The sequence below is a fragment of the Salvia hispanica genome, chromosome 4, assembly GCF_023119035.1.
Source record: "Salvia hispanica cultivar TCC Black 2014 chromosome 4, UniMelb_Shisp_WGS_1.0, whole genome shotgun sequence".
Classification (NCBI taxonomy): Eukaryota; Viridiplantae; Streptophyta; class Magnoliopsida; order Lamiales; family Lamiaceae; genus Salvia; species Salvia hispanica.
Genome location: NC_062968.1, coordinates 33,423,254 through 33,443,830, shown reverse-complemented (window position 1 = coordinate 33,443,830; position 20,577 = coordinate 33,423,254). Strand labels below are relative to the sequence as shown.

General features: G+C 41.4%; 2 protein-coding genes across 4 annotated transcripts; both read left to right on the top strand.

Moving 5' to 3' along the window:
* The first annotated feature begins 15,594 nt into the window (after positions 1 to 15,594).
* LOC125221856 lies at positions 15,595 to 16,442 on the top strand. The gene is made up of 3 exons (XM_048124160.1): positions 15,595 to 15,755; positions 15,882 to 15,943; positions 16,180 to 16,442. The coding sequence occupies exons 1-3, from the start codon at positions 15,698 to 15,700 to the stop codon at positions 16,300 to 16,302; spliced, it is 243 nt and encodes an 80-aa protein (XP_047980117.1). The 5' UTR covers positions 15,595 to 15,697; the 3' UTR covers positions 16,303 to 16,442.
* A 1,424-nt stretch (positions 16,443 to 17,866) lies between these two features.
* LOC125221855 (AT-hook motif nuclear-localized protein 9-like) lies at positions 17,867 to 20,362 on the top strand. 3 transcript variants are annotated; one of them, XM_048124157.1, is made up of 6 exons: positions 17,867 to 18,113; positions 18,523 to 18,943; positions 19,284 to 19,348; positions 19,452 to 19,577; positions 19,671 to 19,829; positions 19,961 to 20,362. In XM_048124157.1, exons 2-6 carry the CDS (start codon positions 18,556 to 18,558, stop codon positions 20,126 to 20,128), a joined length of 906 nt encoding a protein of 301 aa, XP_047980114.1. In that variant the 5' UTR covers positions 17,867 to 18,113; positions 18,523 to 18,555; the 3' UTR covers positions 20,129 to 20,362. The 3 variants fall into 3 exon arrangements, with proteins under 3 accessions (XP_047980114.1, XP_047980116.1, XP_047980115.1); XM_048124159.1 differs by lacking the exon at positions 17,867 to 18,113 and adding an exon at positions 18,162 to 18,184; XM_048124158.1 differs by lacking the exon at positions 17,867 to 18,113 and adding an exon at positions 18,193 to 18,331.
* The last annotated feature ends 215 nt before the right edge of the window (positions 20,363 to 20,577 follow it).

The following is a 20,577-nucleotide window of genomic DNA, read 5'->3' as shown; positions in this document are numbered from 1 at the left end:
AGCTAGATTAGGTAATCTGTCTGCTAGGTCGAGGAATCATTGTGACTATCTTGTTGAGTTGTGCGAAGTTATGGGTATGATGCATGTATGCGAGTTTTTCGTTTTCTAGATCTAGCTGGTAGTTAATTTCATTTTCAGTCTAGTGGTAAATTTCTCAACCCAAAATTGCGTGGCAGCCAACCCCTTTCCAAAATTGAGAGGCTGCCTCTGTTGGGTCTGGGAAAGCGTTTCTCCAAGCCATTCTGTCATTTTCTTCATTAACTTGATCGCGTCAGTCATCCTCTCGTTCTGAGTCGATGATCTGTTAACCAAGACATTTATGCTTTCCTTAATGGCCCACAATTCTCCTCTGGCCCTGTCCAATTATTCTCTCATCGCAGCGACCTCCTTCCTTAGCTCCTCCACATCGGCATTCGCCACCTCCTCTTCCGGCTCCTTCTTCGCCTTATCCACATTCGCTCCCACATTGTAGAAGCACAACTCATGTCCCTGCATGTATAGGAGCCCCTTGTTGAAAAATTATTCCACGCTAAATAGCTCTGGGGGCTCGCACATCGTCACGCTGGGCTCCGCCTTTCCAATTTTCATCACAAAGTTGCGTTCTATGTAGGCGCCCAGGAGATGGCAAGTATACATGTGGCGGGAGGGATTGGCTGTCATCTGGTGACAAGCTTGAGCCAACCAATAGCCGAGGTGGACTTTGATGCGTTTTGACATACACCATGTGAAATAGAGCTCAGTGGTGGTGAGGCTGGAGCTGGCAGTGCCCATCAGGTTGTAGCCAATGAATTCCTGTGCAAACCGGAGGAGGTGATCAGTGATATGGATTCCTTTCGACAAGCTGGTCTTAAAAGTTCCACTCCTAGCGTGTGTGATAGACTCCCATGCTGTTTCCGGTGTGAATCCCGGCATGTTCCTTGGTGGGTCGTACGCTCTGTCATCCCAAATGCCCTCTTTGTCTCCAGCGTTTGTAAACAGTCTCATTCTGAGGAACCATTCTCTGACACTCATTGTGTGCTCAATGATGTTAAAGAGGCGGAAGGAGATTGAGTGTGCGTCTGGGTCGGTGTTTTGCTTGAAGCGAAAGATGGAGAAGAACTCTCGTGCTGCATCTACTGGCACCTCCTGCTCGTTGTGTTTTAGTAGCCACTCGAAACCGATATCCCTGATGTGGTCGAGGAACTCCTCCTCCAACTCTATCTGCTTCAGAGAATCTGGGTCATATCGCTTCCCAGACTTGGCCAGCTTCCCCACTGCACTCCGGTCCTTATGTGTCTGAGCCCGCCTGGAGTCATTAAATTTAGCCATAGACGTCAGCAATTTCTTCATAACCCAGATCTCTTTCCGCTCGAAGTTTGGCACCTCTTCTTCTTCAGACTCTTCCTCTGACTCGCTCTCAGCAGTACCAGATCCAGAATAATTGGGCAGTGTACGAGGAGATTCCCTGACGGAGGAGGTCCTCTGTGACGTCCTGGCCTGAGGAGTGGCTACCTTCTTGCCCTTCCTCTTGCGTTCCATCGCCACTCGACGCTCCTCGGCAGCGTCTACCTCCCCTTCTGACCCAGGTGTCTTTCCCTCCTGTACACTCCCTGCCCTCGGGGCAAGGAATTTTGATCCCCTGGACTGTTCTCCGCCATCCACCTCATCCAGCGCGCTCCTCCGCGCCATTCTTCTTGATGCCCTTGGTTTCACTGGTGAGTATTCTGGCACCTCATCCAAATCTACAATTTCCAATGGCCCATCATCCGTAGGCCCTTGTTCTTCAGCAATAATGGGGACCTCATCCCCTCCAGACTTTTTAGGAATTTCTCCCTCAGCAAACATGGTCGGGGTTTCTCTCTTAGATAGTCTACAATTTCCAATGGCCCATCATCCGTAGGCCCTTGTTCTTCAGCAATAATGGGGACCTCATCCCCTCCAGACATTTTAGGGATTTCTCCCTCAGCAAACATGGTCGGGGCTTCCCCCTTAGATAGTTTCAGAGTCTCCTCCTCAGGTTTTTCAGGGATTTCTCCCTCAGACACGATTGGGGTTTCCCCCTTAGATTTCCAAGGGATTTCTCCCTCAGTACACATGGTCGGGGTTGCCCCCTCAGATTCAAACGGGGTTCCCCCCTCAATATACAGACTCGGGGTTCCCCCTCCACAGACTTCAACATAGGGGTTCCCCCCTCCACAGACTTCACAATAGGGTTTTCCCCCTCAACAGACTGTAATACAGATGTGTTACCTTCCTTCGCGGCTTCATTCACAGAGTAGTCCACCGCCATCCTATCAATCTCGTCCGCAAAACCGCTGACGCTCTCATCTTCAGGTCTGCCACCATCCTTTCCCTGTTCTCCGATGTCTGGGCTCGGCCCAGTCTCTGCATCTGCTCGATCTAGGGTTAGGGCTCCCTCTGAGTGTGGAATAGGCGGTTGGGCCGTTGATTCGTCAGGAATCATCTGCGGCTGTTGGCGGAACGCCGAAAAGCGGGAAAAGATTCTCATGGCCTCCTCTTTACTGCCAAATTTCTCCTCCAACTCCTTCAAGAACGCCTCCTCCTCAGGATTTCCGACGCTAGTGGGTTCTGGAACGGGAGTCGGGCGCCACTCCGAGCGTATATCGAGTACTGGAAAGGTCGTCAGAACCGACGGCTGTTTGGACGAATCGCCGGACGGTGGTTTGGTGGCGGGGTTCTCCTTCCTCGCAGTAGGATCTTGTGCCTTCTCCATGGTTTCTTCATGCACAACACTCGCAAAAAAAACTAGGGTAAAATTTGGGTTAGGGTTTGGGAGAAATTGGGGGAAATTAGACAGAGAGAGAAGAGTCGATTGAATGTTTGATGTGAAAGGGAAGAGTAAAGGTGATGGGCTTTTCAGGGTGGGCAGACAAACGGTTGTGTGGTGATGTAAGCAACCGTACGTCCCCTAGAAAAGCGGATTTTGAATTTTGAATAGTAACCGTCTTCCCTCCAAATTCTCACTTGTGAAATTTCTTCGTCCCCCTAGCAACTCACAATTCCATAAACAAAAAACAAAGGTGAAACGCCAAATTCTCGGGTCTAGGGGTATGAGTAAAATTTCCCCGAAGAGTTTAGTGCTTCGAAAATCTTTTTGGAAAATTAATTTTTTCTCTTTGTTTGGATTTTTCTCATATTAGAAAGCACTTAAACTATTTACACTTGCAAACGAGTATTCTCAAGACTCCCTAGGTCAGTGTACAGATAAACTTTTATTCCCCATTTTACCTGACCTAGGAGTTCATTGAGAATAGCCATTCGCCTGACCAATTAGGAAATAATGGCAGATGCATGCAGTGGCGTTTCTTCCACCACATGCAGATCTGCATTATCCCTATATACCTTCACCATGTGTCCATTGACTAGGTGATAAGGCTAATTTCATGCAACGGTTATGTGGTGAAAAACGTTATAATTTGCTGGGTCTAACACGTTTCCTAAGCCAGGTGTGTGAGAAAAATCGCTAGATCGAGGAAATGCTGAAGGAGATGGTCTAGCAAAGGAATGAGGTGAAGTGAGCAGGATTTAAAAGAAAAGAAGGCGTGACAGAGGGAGTCAATAGCTGAGGGCAACAAACTATCTATACCTCGCTGGGCCCCACTCCAACGCCTATATATAGAAGAGCATGCAACGCACATCATATCACTTTTTCACTCTCTTTTAGCTCACACACATAACACACACTTGGGAATGGGAGATCTGGGGTAGTCGGGTTACGAAGGGTTCCTTTCTTTAGAAGTTTCGCAGTTGCAACACCGTCCGCGTGTGGACGAAGATACGATCTCTTTTAATTTCGTTTGTTTTGCACTTTTGCGGTCGAACTTCACTTTTGGGAGTCGACTTGGCTGTTGATGACAACACTCGTTATCTTTTCGCTTTTGTTGATTTGCGTTTAGTTGTGATACTTTGAGTTGATTTACGTAGATCTCGCTGTTGAGAGTTTATTTTAACAAGTATTATGTCGATCTCTGTTTTATTTCGATGTTGTGGTGTTTGATATGGGAATTCGGTGATAAATCTGTGGTTTATTGACTGATTGGAGGTTGTTGTTCGAATCTGAAGTAATGAAGTGTTTTTGTTGGTTGGAGTTTGTGTCGGACGCTTGGATCCGGAGTGGATTTAGCGTCTGAGGTTGGATCTGAAGCGAGAAAAGGAAATTGTTAGATAGATTTGAGTTTTCTTCTTGTTTTATGCTTTACTTCGTCTAGCGTCTGCAAATCTGTTTAGTTCTTCGTTGTTATGCATAAATTTGATTTAGATTTAGTTTGCTCTGCTCTGATTTCGTTCATGATTGATTTTCTTATGAGTTTTTTTTTACGCAATTTGGTTGTAGAAGATGATGTCGTTGTTAGTTAGTACTCGAGTTAGTTATTCCGCGACCAACGAGTTCCTAGACCGCGTGATCTAGCGGATTTGCTAGACCGAGGGAACCTGTTTATTTCCTTCTGAACGCACTGAGAAAACAACATACTTTCACTAGGAAAGGAACAGAATTTGGGGCGCTTCCTGGGATCTTCACTGCTCCATTTGCTCGAAGGCCAACGATCGTGTGTGGTCCTATCCACTTGGATTTCAACTTCCCAGGCATCAGCTTGAGCCGAGATTGAAAAAGAAGTACTTTCTGCCCTACTCGTAGTTCCTTGACCCGGAGGTTCTTATCATGCCAGAGCTTTGTTCATTCTTTATAGCACATTGCTGAGTCAAATGCTTCTAGCCTTAGCTCCTCCAGTTCTTGTAGTTGCAGCTTCCGTTCTTCTTCACAGGCTGGCGCCCTCATATTCATCTCTTTTATGGCCCAGTATGCCTTGTGTTCCACTTCCACGGGCAGATGATACATTTTTCTGAACACCAACCTATAAGGTGACATCCCGATTGGTGTTTTATAAGCGGTCTTGTATGCCCAGAGAACATCTTCAAGGCGTTGACTCCAATATTTCCTCTTAATATTCACCGTTTTTTCCAGAATGCTTTTGATTTCCTATTCGAGACTTCAGCTTGGCCATTCGACTGGGGGTGATATGGTGTAGACAGCCTATAATGCACACCGTATTTCCTCATCAACGCCTTTATGGCGCGGTTGCAGAAGTGGGTTCCCTGGTAAGAGATAATAGCTCTGGGCACCCCATACCTGTTGAAAATGTTTGCCATTAGAAATTTAGCTACTTTCTTCGATTCACAGGTGGGTGTAGCCTTTTCCAATATCCATTTGGATACATAATCCACTGCAACCAAGATGTAAGTGTTACCATGAGAAGATGAGAACGGTCCCATAAAATCCATTCCCCAAACGTCGAAAATTTCACAAACTATTATTGGCACTTGAGGCATCTCATCTCTCCTTGAAATTCTTCCTGTTTGTTGACATCTTTCGCAAACTTGACAGAATTCGAAAGAATCCTTGTTCATGGTCGGCCAATAGAATCCACTATCCAAGACCTTCCTGGCAGTTTTCCTGGGTCCAAAATGACCTCCACACGCCAGGGCGTGACAATGGTTGAGCACATCCCTCTGTTCCCACTCTGGAATGCATCGTCGAATTACTTGGTCTGAGCACATCTTCCAGAGATACAGATCGTCCCAGAAATAATATCTAGCCTCACTCCTTAGCTTCATCTTCTGGACCCGGGAAATTTTTGTGTTATTTCGTGTTGTTGTTGATCGAAGGTTGTTGGTTGAATCTGAAGTTATGGAATGTTTTTTTTTGGCTGGAGTTTGTGTCGGATGCTTGGATCCGGAGTGGATTTAGCATCCGAGGTTGGATTTGAACAGGGAAAGTCGAGTTATGCATGGATTTTGAGTTTTCTGTTTACTTTCTGTTTTACTTCGTCTAGCATCCGTAGATCTGTTTAGTTCTTAATTGTTCTTCATTTAATCGTTAAAATCCAGTCTGCTCTGTTTCCGATTATGCTCATACCTGTTTCTTCTGAGTTTTTATGCAAATTGGTTGAAGAAGATGATGTCGCTGTTAGTTAGTACCTTAGTTAGTTGTTTTTCCAGCTTTTCGTCCGTACTCTGCTTTTTCAGTTATGGTCCCCACCGTCGGTTTATTTCCCAGATCTAGGTAATTTAGAATAGTCTCTCAGATCTAGTGATTGTTCGGTTCTAGTTTACGTGCATGATTTTGTTGTTTCGCCTAGATCTAGCTGTTAGTGTAGCAGTTTAAAATCCCAAGTTTAGTTTAATTTCCTCAACCCAAAAAAAATGCGTGGCAGCAGCCAACCCAAAAACAATTCCCAAATCATTGAGCATGATTATTACGCATCCATCTCTGTGGGATCGATCCCTACTTCCCTGTGCTAGGTTTTAGTATAAGTGGTTGAGGGTTTTTGAAGAAGTGCTCTGTGTGTCCGACGACCAGGATTTTCCAACGACCAGTGAGTTCCTAGACCGTGTGATCTAGCGGATTTGCTGGACCTAGGAAACCTGTTATTTCTTTCTGTGCACACAGTGACCCACACTACATATCTTCAATTCTGAATAACAATCTTAAATAGACAAGAATGTTTGCAAGACTTGTGATACTACCCATGGGCTACTTAAGCCAGTGGGAGCTAGTGGATCGACAAGTGTAAACATGGATCTTAAAAGGCTAGAATAATGGCTAATGGGTTTTATGCCCAGAGAGAATCATCTTCTTGCCTGCCATTCTGCCTAAGTCAATCTGTATCATATTGTCTATTATAGCCTACATAAATTAGGATGTACGTATTATGATTGTCAAGACAGTTCTCTTTGGTAGAAGTCTTGAGGAAATCATCTGCATTGAATATCTTAATGGTTATGTAATGAAGGGCAAGAAACACGTGATTTGGAAGCTTATGTAGATCATTTGTGGTCTTAGGAAATGATCTAAATCATAGAACATGTGTTTCATCATCGTTGTCAAATCTTTTGATTTTGACAAGTGCCCTTAACATAGCTACAAGTACAAGAAAGTTGAAAGTGCACTATATTTGGTATTTTTTTTGGTGCTCTACGATGATGACATCTATAAATGTTGACAAACAACTAAGAGGGTTATCAATGCACATCCTCCATCCAGTCACCAATCGAGTAGGTACCAACTCATTCTTATCGTTCTCTATCACATTCCTGACTTCTTTGGCACCATGTGAACTGGGCTGACTCATTCACTGTCTGAAATGGAGTAAATAATACCCAAGGATAGCAACTTCAGGACTTCCTTCAGAACTTCCTCCCTCATGTTTGGGTTCAGCTTACGCTGCGGGTCTCTATGAGCCTTTGCCCCTTCTTCCAGTCTGATGTGATGCAGACAAAGGTCAGGGCTGATTCCCACCAGGTCTGAGAGAGTCCATCCTATGGCCTTCTTGTTTCTCCGGATTACTTCCAGTAGATCATTCTCCTGCTCTGCTGTCAAGTGGCTGTTGATTATCACTGGAAATGTTTCATCTTCCCCAAGGTAGGCATACTTTAGGCTCTCGGGCAATTTCTTCAACTCCTTCTTTGGTGTGATGGCTTCCTGGGGCAGGGGATTTTTCTCCAGGCCTCTGGTTGCCATTTCACCCAAGTCAGTTCCCTCGTCTGGGCTCCTCACTTGAACAGACCCCGTCGACTCGAATGACAGTGGTTGGTGGCAGAATGCCATGATCGCTTCATTGATCTGCTCGTCTGTCAGGTTCCGAGTTAATAGGGTTTCACACCACCCTGCCACCTCCTTGTCAACAGACTGACTCAACTCCGAATTGTTGAATTGTTCCTGCATTAATTCGGTCTCAAGGTATTCCTGGACCAGGGGGTTAATAACATCAACAACATGCAAATTTTCCACATCCAATGGTTTCTTCATGGCTTCATCAATGCTAAAGGTGTATTTCTCCCCATGGTAGTCTAGGCATATAGTCCCGTCAAACACATCAATAATAGTCTTAGCGGTGCGTAGGAATGGTCTTCCTATAAGCACTCCGTTAGACTCAGCAGACTCGTTATCACTCATTTTAATTACATGGAAATCAGCTGGGTACAGGAAATCATGCACTTTTACTATCACATTCTCCAGCACACCTTCGGGTAAAATGCATGTTCTATCGGCTAACTGAATTACTACTTTCGTATCAACCAAACTTACCCCTCTCAACTTCTTATATATCGAAAGTGGAAACACATTTATCGAGGCTCCTAGATCACACATTGCATGCTCAATTTTAATGTCACCCAAAGAAATGGGCAAAGTGAACATACCTGGGTCTGTGCATTTTGATGGCATCCTCATCTTCTGTATCACAACCGACACATTTTCTCCAATTACTATCTTCCCGTCGGATTTGGTTTTTCCAGCTATGAACTCCTTGATGAATTTGCTGAAAGTAGGCAGCTTCAGAGCCTGTAGGAACAGTAAGTTGATTTCCAGTTTGCTGAAGATCTCCATGAAGTCTTCAGTGTCATCCTTCTTCTTCTTAGCCTCCCCTCAGTGAGGAAACGGCTTCATGCGCTTCAATGTTCCTACTGGACCCCCGACTGAAGATTCTTCAATTTCTTTCCTTACTTCCTCAATCTCCACTTCAGGCTCTGGTCTAAGAAAAATGGATCAGTCATACGAGGTAGTGGCTTCTCCAAATCGCCTTTTTGAAGGCCATCTTTTACCCTGGTGTTCCTTATCTCAGTATCCCCTTGATCAGTAGTCAGTTTCTCATCTTCCTTGCTTGTCATAGGAGGTACACTCTCATCATCTTTCATTACTAGACCCTCATAGCCCCGTCCTGACCTCAAAGTAATCTGACTAATGTTTGCCCGGTCAGGTGGTTTCATTGAAGCTGGTATCGTTCCCTCGTGTCCCCTCATCTCATTAAACGAAGTGGCCAATTGTGACATTTGCTTGGCCAACATATCCATGGCAGACTTCTGCTCTTGTTGTGCATCTTGAATTTTGTGTACCACATCATTGTTTGCCTGCATATTGTTCTGCATATGTTGTTGAGAGCTGACTAGGTCGTGTACCATATCATCCAGATTCCTCTGAGGCTTATAGTTCGACTGATTGGAACTCGACCCTTGATTATGGCCCAGTCCACTCCCCTGATTTGGGCAATAGTTCCCTTTACCTCCTTGATTGTTGCTGAACTGACCCCCTGATCTTTGATTTCCCTGGTGTGTATGCTGGAAATTCTGATTGTTTCCCATGGCGTTCCTCTGGTGTGGTGGCACATAAGAACTCCCTTGATTATTCTGGTTCCTATTGTTCCAATTGGGCTGGTCCCCTTGATTGCGATAACTCCAGTTGTTTGGGCCTTCCTGATTCTTTCCTGACCAGTTCGAATTATGTTGTGGTCCTTCTTGACTACAGTTAGGCCAATTCTGTTGGGCTTCTGCTGGACTTGGGTACTGTAGTTGGAGATGTTGGTTCCCATCGGCCCACCTGAAACAGGGGTTGTCTCTCCATGGTACCTCCTTAATCTTCCACTGATTCCAGCTTGTATTCTGATTATTCTGATTCCAATTCCCCACTGCATTCACCTGGGCTTGGAATTCTCCATCGGGCGGTGGACCATGATAGAGTTGGAGTTGATTTTCCTCTGGACCTGGCGGTTTCTCTTTCTCCTGCGAGGTAGGGGAATTCTTCTTTTCAATTGCACTTAGAAGTGCCTTTTCCAACCGATCTATCCTGTCCCCGACTCCTTCTCCTTCTTGTTCCTTTACTGCATTAGCCGAACTTCTCCTCATGATAGTACGTGGGTTATCGTACGCCTTCTTTGCATCGATCAGCCTTCCCAAAATCTCACGTGCTTCACTTGCCTTATTCTTAGTAAAATTCCCCCCGCTCGAGGAATTCATTAAGTCCTTAAACTCAGGATTAGCTCCTTCATAGAACAAGTAAAAAGTCTCAGCCTCCATCATCCTATGATTAGGACAAACGTCGAGCAGCCCCTTAAACCAAGACCAGTATTGGCTCAAGGACTCATCGTAGTCCTGCTTACATTCTTGAATCTCCTTCTTTAAGGCATTTGTTTTGTTGGACGGGAAGAAATAGTCCAGGAATTCCAGTTTGAAATCCTTCCATGTGTTGATCGAGTCAGGTGGAAGCCTCAACAGCCATGTATTGTCCTCCCCTTTTGGGGCAAATGGGAATGCACGCAGGCAGTAGTCCTCCTCAGTGGCATCGTTGGGCCGCTTTTGGATTCTGCACAGCCTGCTAAACTCGTTGAGGAACTCGTAAGGACATTCATTCCTCCGTCCAGAAAATGTAGGTAAAACACCCAACACGTTTGTCTTAATATCAATAGACCTCTGTCGCTGATTCGAGACTATGGCATGGGCGGGTTCACCATCCAGATGCGCGGTGAGTGAACCAATCTCCGGATCATGGTTCACCAGGTGTGCCATAACTACGTCTGCCTCCTCCTCTGTTTCGGAGTGCTCTGTTTCTGTAGACGACTTCGGGTCCTCTCCTCCTGACGAATTCCACTCTTTTTCACTTTCTGATTCGAACGGAAATGGATCTACTGTTGTAAACTCCGATCTGGTGGTGACTGTGGATGTTGATTCCTTGACCTGCTACCTGACTTGAGCGTCCCTCGACCCAGACGGGTTACTCCAGTTTCCAAATCGTGAGCCCTTGTTCATAAACTGTCAAGAGAAACAATAAAGGAAATTAAAACTATATACACCAAATCTTTAAACACGTAAACAAACTACGCCATCCATCCCCGGCAACGGCGCCATTTGAAGAGTGAAGGTGTGAGTGCTGCGTGGTTATATAATAGAACTTCCCCGATCCAGAGAATCCACTAGACACTAGGTCTAGGAACTCAGAGAATCCTCGGGTTACTTGTCGTTGAGCACACAATCACTTCCTTCTCCTTTCAAAACCCTCAACCCGCTATGCTAAAAAGATTAGTACAGGGAAGCAGAGATCGAATCCACAGAGACAGATGTGTAAGTAAACATGCTGAAAGACTTGGAAACTATTTTTGGCTGCTGCCACGCAATCTTCTCGGGGTTGAGATTCAATTCCCAGACTCTGGAAATGAAATTTCCTATCCTAACAGCTAGATCTAAGCAGAGATAACAGAACATGCATAATGGTGACCAAATGAGCTTGAAATTGCTACTAGACGGGGTAAACGGTTTCCTAAACTAACCTAGGGAAGCGTAGCATGTGGGGACCATTTTCCTAAACGACATAGTACGACGGAAAAAGTTGCAGATCAACCAACTAAAGGACTAACTAACAGCGAAATAACAGATGAAAAACAGAGCAAAGCAAGGATCGAAACAGGGCAAACGAAATTAAACCGATTAAAACAAAAAAAACTGAAACTAAAGCAGATCTACGATTACTAAACGAGGTAAACAAGTAAACAGAATTTAAATATCACAACCATGCAAACACGAACAGATCTACACGCTGGATGCTTCATCCACTCCGGATCCAAGCCATCCACAACAATCCAACACAATTTCCATTTCCGATCTTCGCAAGTTCAACCAGATTCAACCGATCAACTACAAATCTCCATGCAATTCAAACTCCACCTCAGATCAAACCACAATATCCACCAAAAACAACCAGATAATGCAACAATAACATAACCGAAACCATAGTAGCAAATTCCATAACAAAATACGCAGTATCCAACGAGAAAGTAGCAAAACACGACCGAGCTTCGAATAGCGAAGACTCGGTAAATCCGAAACACAGACAAAAGCAAATAAAGGATTGTATCTTCGCCTCCCTTGGAGACGGTGTTACACCACAACGGAAATGAAAAGTGAACCCCTAAGATGATTCCCCTAAAAGTGTGTGTGTGAAGAGAAATGGAAAAGCTAAGCTAAGAGTTGATGATGCAGAAGGAGGACTCGCTTCATGTTGAATGCGTGCTCTTATTTATAGGGGGGAGATTCTAGACTCTTCCTGGTGTTTCCCATTTTGCCCTCCTTGCGGATGCTCCTTCGTCTAGTAGACTCTTCCCTTTTTCTGCTCACTTTTCCCGCCAGCTTCTTCCTCCAGGTAATCTTCTCTTTCTCCCTGGGGCTGGCATTTTCTCTACACACCTGGCTTATAAAGCTTTGTTAGACCCAGGAAATCACAAAATTTATCCCATAACCAATGCATGAAATTAGTCTTATCAGTACTCGTCGAACATATCCGTCGTGGTGTCGTAGGCGAACAGCCGGATCGCAACCGTGCACTTCTGCAACGGCGTAAGTCCGGGTCTGCCGACGCCGTATACCCGATACTGGAAGTATTCATCACATCCCTCTAATGTCTGGACAATGCGGAGAAAAAGATCTCGCTGCATTCTAAAACGGCGGTGAAAAACCGTGGGCCCCACCGTGTTTGCTCAGCAAAATAGTCTGCGAACAGACGTTGGTGAGCTACGTCGTGCTCGCGGGGGACAAACGTCCGACGTCGAATCGGCCGAGGGATCTGCGTCGCCGCCGCTTCACGCTCGTGCTCCATTTCTGCCAAGCATTCCGTCGCAGCATCATTAACGCAATCGAATAAGATCCGAGTCAAGACCCGAGTAATGCCTTCCGATGTACTCCATTCGTCGCCGTCGGGATTCATTTTTTTAGTGAGAAAGTTGGAAAGTGAGAGATGAGAGATATGGGAGAGAAAAATTGGGAGATGGGAAATTGGAAGATGGGAAATGGTATGGGAATCGGGTGTTTAAATAGAAAAAAAAAAATTGAAAAAAAAAACGAGTCGCATCGTCCGCGGTATCGTCCGCGTCGCTCACAGTGGGGCGAACGATACCGCGGACGATGCGACGGAAGATGCATCGAGCCTACAGTGGCGGACGAAGGGGCGGAGGATGCATCGTCCGGGCTATCCTCCGCCCCATTGTGGATGGCCTAAAGTGTAAATTGATTGAATCAAATTATTACTATTTGATGTTGAGTTAAGTATGCATTTATGTCTCTAAGCATGACAGGGAATTGATAATAATTAAAATAATAGGGATATTAGTTATTTATAAAATTAATAATTTAAGATTGTGGGAAATTTTCAATCCGATGAAACTCGTCCATATTTTGCTATGCATGAGACAATATTTTCAAAGAATGAAGATAGATTAACATCTAAAATATTAGAATATAAAATGGAGAATAAATAATATAAAAATAAAATTACACTTAAGTGTATATTACTCTCTTCATTCTACAATAGGAATCATATTTGATGTGGACACGAATTTCAAGAAATGTAAAGAATAGTGAATTGGAAAAGTTAGTGAAACATATAGTCCACTTTTTTTATAATGGTTTTATAATAAAACGTGAGTGAAGTGAGTTAGTAGATGTGGGACCTACTTGTTATTTGTGGCAAAAGTGAAATGTGACTCTTATTGTGAAACTGATTGAAATGACAAAATGTGATTCTTATTATGAAATGAAGGAAATAAATATTTATAACATTATAAAAAAAAAAAAAAAAGTTTATTTGTACATCTCTAAAGACACTCAAATAAAACAATTTATATTCATCAGCAGACGATTTTTGAACTTAATGCAGCACATTGAAGTCACTACTGGTTTATAACCACATTCTTGTTCCCTCTCCATTGTCGACATTAAGAGTTGAAGATGGACTATGTGGTGCAGTGTGTCGCCGAAGATTTAAATATTGGCTTGGTGTCCTTTTAATTACTGCTTATAGGTTAGTGGGTTCGATTCCTACATCATTATCACTACAGATCGCATGATTAATATTTGTAAAAAATGTAAATCTGAATCTTTTGAAATATATTCTTTGTTTACTCAAAGATTAATTTTAAAATGTACTACTCCCTCCGTTTTGCTATAATTGAGGCGGTTTGGGCACTGAGTTTTAGAAATGAATGGTGTGTGTTAAATAAATAGATAAAAAAGTAAGAGAGAGGAAAATGTGGAGAGAATAAAGTATAAAGTGAATAAAGTAGAGAGAATAAAGGAAGGGAGAGTAAAGTAAAAAAGATAAAAAAGTTACCAAATATAGAAATGACTCAACTATGAAGAAACTTTCCGAAATGGTAAAATGACTCAACTATGGCGAAACGGAGGGAGTATAAAGAAATACACTATAAATTAGTACTCATTTCATCCACAAAATAATACTTCCTTCGTTCCATAATAGAAATACTATTTGATTTAGGCACGTGTTTTAAGAAATGTAAAGAAAAATGAGTTGAATAGGTTAATCGAATATGAGTCTTACTTATATTTATTAATTTTATAATAAAATGTGAATGAAATGAGTTGGTGGAATGTGTGACCTAGTTACTATCTATAGTAAAAATGAAAAATGAAATAGAACTTTTATGGGATGCCATAATAATACTCTTTTTATGGGATGAAGAGAATAGTAGTAACTAATTTTGTTCTTTTGCAATATTCACGATTTAAAAAATTATTTACTTGGATATATAGACCTCAAAATACACTGAATCATCACAACAATACACTAAATCATTACACTCTTCACAATTTATTATAAATCGTGGACAGATTTATTACACAAAATATAGTCATAATTTATCCTTTTGGAATCCCATCTTAATTTATTTACATATGATTTCTCGCAACATATTATTTCTAAAATATCAATTTCTTTATATTTATCACACGTGACCCACAGTTTGTATTATCAAATATGTGTAATATTATTGCGAGTGTTTTTCTTATTTCACAATACATTCAATCACAACTATTTAAATTTATTAACTATTTTTTAGGATATGGCTAGGATTAAAATTACAATTACTACTTAGTATTTATTTTAAGAGCTACTTTGATCGTAGATCTATCAATTGTAAGTAATTTTTAATTACATAATCTCTAAAACTCATGAACTTAAATGTATTCTTAATTTCTCTTGAATTCAAATCATCAGTTGAAACTCAATAATTAATAATCAATTTATATGTCCAAACAACATTGTTTTGCTTATCGAACTCACAACACCATCTACTTTGATGCTATATTATCAATTTTTAATGTCTTAAGTCAATTTTAATTTTGCTTAATAAAAATCGTGAGCAATTTCAAAATGCATTAAACTTGATATATTTAGACACAATTATTTTTATTAAACAATCAATAGACATTACTAGACCTGCCCAAGGTTTACCGAATCGACGGTTAAAACCGAAACCGTGAGAATTTTCCCGAACCAAAACCGTCGATTTTTGAACCGTGGTTCGATTCCGGTTCAAATATTTTCGAACCGAAACTGTGCCGGAACCGCCGATTACGGACGGTTCCAAACCGTAACCGCAAAAAATCGCCGAAAAACCGTGAAACCAAGCCGGAACCGCAAAAAAATGGCGGTTCAGGACCGTGAAAAATCGTGAAAAACCGCTGAAAAACCGTCGGTTAGGAACCGAAACTGACGGTTTTGGAACCGGAACCGTAACCGCGAAATTTCTGGAGCGGTTATGGTTGGGGTAACCTCGCGGTTCGGTTCAGATTCGACAATATCCAAAATCGGAACTGGCAGTTCCGGAACCGTGGGCACCTCTAGTCAATAATAGCTACTCTATAGGAGTATTTTATAATTTTATTATTTATTACTAGTACTATTAGTCATTAGAGATTAAAAAACGATTTTCAGAATTTTGAAGTCTTGAATATAAATAAATAGAACTTCGTGGGCTTCTACGAGAAAATCATTAATTATCCTCGCCTAAATTGGAGCCCTAGGGTTTCGTATTCGTATCCCAGTCATCGCCCCAATCGATCGAGTCGCCGAGAAAAGGAAATGTCGAAGAAGAACGATTTAGGTCGAAGGAAAAGGCAGCATGATTTCGATCTGAGAAGTAATGCGTTTCTATTTTTTTTTTGTACTTGTCGATTTTGTGATTCCGTCATAAGCCTAAATTCAAGTTTTGTATCTCTGTTGATTATCAATTTTTGACTTTGCTTTGGATTATTGCGGGAAACAGGAGAGAAAGAAGCGAAGGAAAAGAAGGAAAAGAAGCTCAATGCCAAGAAAAATAAGATGAAAGTATGAATTTATTCTTCAATCAGCTCCCCTGTTTTCTTCTTCGATTATTAAGAATTTGTTTTTAAGCTGAATGTAATCTGCAGTTATTTAATTACTTTTTGGGTTACTGTTTATGCATATTTGTCTAGGTTAAACTGTTTTTGCATGGTTTATTATGCTAAATTGGCCATATCTTTTATGGGTTTGGAGATTATTTAGTTATGTATGTTGAATAAGTTGATTTGTACGGTGCTTAGGTTGATGGTAGCAGTAAGAAGAAAGGTGGGGGTGGATATCAAGTAGGAAAGAAAAAGTTGAAAACAAGGATGACGCCGTTGGCCAAAGCTAAAGCTGCCCAGGCGATGGAGGTCGACAAGTAAGGTTACTGTCAGAATGGATTCAATGCAGCAGAAAATAGGAAATCTGTTGAATCTAGTTGGTTGTAACCTAGTAACTTCCATTTGTTTGCACACTTTGCCTTCATCTATCATTAATTCAATTATGCATTTGTGTTCTTTAACTTCAGTTTTGGATATATTGGAATTTTGCATAGATATATTTTGGTATCCCATAGTTGAGGGAACTCCGCAGAAGGATATATTTTGGTATCCCATAGTGTGACATTTCCTTCAGGTGAGTGAATACAATCCAATCCCTCTTCACATACTTGAGTTTGTGGTCATATAGTAATGAAACCATCAGTCTTAAGACTCTTATCACATCAAGCTTTCTCTAATTAAGTTGAGGGCAATATATAGGAGGCTGTGTTGTGTGCCTGCAACAGTTCTCATCCTAACCTGAGCTGATGATTCCCATAATCCCATCCCAGTGTAGCTTATGGTTAAGGACTACATTTCTTGGGAATATAAATACTGATCTGGTCTACTGTAATAGCTCTCAAGTAGAATCTATGCTGCCTTGTTATCACCATTCCGTGTATTATTGAATGACACACTTGTTCAAACTTGAATTCAAGAAGCCTAAAAACATCTATGGGCTTGTAGTTCTGGAGCGGTTATGGTTGGGGTAGATGAAACTCATGCCATGGCAGGATAGCACTTTTGAAATTCTAAATTCCTCTACTTTTTGGTGCCTAACGAGTGATGCAAATATTGGAAATATGGCATTCAATCTCACAGATCCTGGTTTCGCTATCAAACATTTATTCATTGCAATTGCTATCTCATTTTCTGCACTTGCTTTGCCTTAAAAGGACTGTTGCATCGTGGTCACAGTGCAATCATATCTGGGTACGTGGGCCTGGGTTGAGCTCGAATCTGAGTACCAAATGAGTTCGCTTCAATTCAGTTTTCCCAATATGTAAGGGCACCCGGGGAAACTAACCACTTTAGTTTTATTATTGTTCACTTTTGAACAATTCATCACATCTATCTTGAATCTTCGTGAGAGCCACGAATTTTAAACCGCTGTTAAAATTAAATTTTGGGTTGCATTAGAAAGGTCTAAGATTCTGATACGCTTTTTGTAAAAAATAAACACTTTTCATTACAATTACTACTACCTTGTTTTAATCAAAAGAAATTGCTAGCGGATTAATTTGCTACTACTTACTTTTGAAAGATTAATACTACAAAACGAAATAAATTACTAAACGTCGATGATTAATCATATTGCAAAATTTGTTCTGAATAAATTTTTAAAAATGAGTGCATTTTATCTAGAAAGGAAATGGTAGTCGGTTAAAGTCGATGAGTAAATATTCAGTGCTGATAGAAAGAAAGAGAGAAATTGTTTGTATACTTATGTTTAAGCACTAAAGTTTTATTAAAAGTCGATGGCCCACGTAGGCGAGTGGGATAAAATGTTTAGTGATTGAACTGAAGTGTGACATTCACAATGGCACGAAGATATTAAGATGAGAATTATGGACCAAGCACTCTGTTTTGTCTTGATTTCCAAACCTCTCTCCAACCCCACTTCTCATCTATACCTAATCTCAACCATGTAACATTTTTTTACACGAATAGTATATAGTCTGATACATCTGTAATATACTAAAAATACGTGTGGGAATGATGACAGAGATTTGATATTTACCAAAAACAACATCTGACATGGAAAGGCCGGTATTGCGGCAAAATATCTATTGCGTTCTCAACGGCATTTAGTCAGAAAAACCCAAGAAATAAGCAACTGCATTTCTTTAGATAAGAAGGGCTTCAAAGTTATGGTGAGAGTTCATCCATGGCTTTCATCAAGTTTTCTGCCTTTCTCGAGTCCACTTTGCATGTTTATTATGCAGTATGTTCTCCAGATGGGCTCTGTTGTGGTTCTTGAATTTCGCTTTTGCTTTAAAGATTCTTGTCCTTTTCTTGATTGAAAACCTCGGTGCAATCAGTTGATTTATGAAGTACTACTACTGAGTTATCTTGAATTTAAGTCATTTATGTAAGTAGAATCCTTAGATGGTTAAGTTTGCACATTTGTTACTTACTTTTTTTTTCAGCTTCTTTGTTCATGATTATCATAGGTTTTATTTCATGTCTTGATTTAAAATTTAGCAAATTGGTTGAGAGGGAGAGTTCAGTGAGCTAGATTTGATATGGTTCCTGAAAATTGATTTTTGATGTGTGTTTTAGTTGTATCAAGAGTAGAAGCCCCAAAGTAAATGCATGGATCAAAGGGATGCTATGACATTAGCCGGCTCGTCTCCATATTACATGCAGGTCGAGTCTGTCACGGGGCTGCACAGCTCACCCACTATGAGCCCAATGTCGCACTTCCAATCCAACACCGGTGGCAACCTAAATGTGCCGTCTTTGCCTTTAGATACTTCATCGGCAATGTCTGCTCATGGAGTTAGTGTAGGTCCCCAGGCTATGCAGCAAGGCGAACCTGTGCGTAGGAAGAGGGGAAGACCGCGTAAATATGGGCACAATGGTGCAGTTTCACTGGGACTGTCTCCCTCTGTCCCTAGTCCTACTCTGATGGCAAGAGAAACTCTAAAGAAGAGAGGGAGACCACCGGGGCTTGGACGTAAGCAACAGCTCTTGCATCTAGGTAGTTTTACCCATCTTATACAGCAATTCAGATTAATTATTATTTCTTTCAACAGTGTAGTTAATTGATATAAAATCTTAGAGACTATTGCATTCTATGATTTTTCTCATCAATGCATCTGTCTCTTATTTTGCTGGCCTGTAGTTTCACCATATTGTAAGCGTTTAATGTTCCTCGTTCCTTGTGTTTGCAGCACTACTATATGCTCACTTATAATCATCTGGGTATCGTATCAACCTTTCGTGCGTTTCTACTATATTTTATCAATACTGGTTCATAAGTTCTAAAATGGGATATTTACTATTTAGCTGATTTTTTGAAGAACTAATTATCTTTGAAGGTGGATCTGCTTTCAGTGGAGCTGGAAAACTGACTCCACATATCATAAATGTTGCAGTTGGAGAAGTATGTATATTTGAACAGTTTTTTTTTAACCATAACTTCTTAGTATGATATCTTTGCCTTTTCAACTCAAGCAAAATGGTGATTGATAATTGCTCTGTTGCAGGATATCAAAAGAAAAGTATTATCGCTTTTGCAGGGGCGAAGAGGCATAGTTATCTTCTCGGGCATTGGTTCTGTCTCCGCGGCAAATATCAAGATTTCAAATTCTAGTGGAAGTGTCACGTACGAGGTGAGGTGTTAGCTGAGTTTAAAGAAATTATTTAGGGGAAGAGTATATGAAATCTTGATGGATGGGTTTCATATGGATTTCATTCATTTGCAGGGAAACTTTGACATGGTAAATCTATCAGGCTCGTACATCAACGACGTTGATGGTCCTCACGGCCCAACTGGTGGTCTTAATGTCACATTTTCTGGTCCTGATGGTACTCTCATAGGCGGCCCAGTCGAGGGACTCCTCATTGCTGGAAGCCCTGTTCAGGTGCCCTTAAGACTTTGAAACCAACTGAATTTTACTATATGGCTTACTACATAAAATTTACTATGTTTTTATGTTCAAACAACGTAGTTGATATGCCTTTTTTCTATCTTATTGGTGATGAATTGCTCCAGGTGATTGCTGGAACCATGGCACCTTTCACTTCTAAGGCGAAAACCAAGGCTCCCGAAGATCTGGAACCTTCTGGAGATCCTCAACATAGCACACTTGGAAACTCGGTAAATCCAGCTAACGTTAGTCAGAGTCTCAACCAGATGCGCGCTTGGACGAGTTCAAGATGACGGATGTACATGAAATTGTTGTGCTGACATTAACTGAAGCTGGAAGGAAAGAGCAGTTTGGCTCAATGGATTTGGTTTTCTTAGATGACATAGGCTTTTCATAGAAATGTACATCCCCTCATTAATGATTTTCCCTTGTATGAACAAAGATACTTGTAGTTCATCTTGAGAGGACAACTCAAGAAACATTTGTGTACTCAGTTTTTTTGTATTAATTTGCAAGTTTTTTCTGAATCTTGGTGAGTGTATTATGCATTCTGTCTGTCACAAACAACAGTGAATTGATCCGAATTGAGGAGCCATTTTTAAGAGAATTCATTTGTCTATATTCTTGAAATGGAACTAGAGACAGATATGTCTTTGTTCTAATTATGGTTCTTCTATTAGCTTAGTAAACATAACAAGTAGACATTAACAAGAATTGTTGTTTGGACATATCATTAATCCCA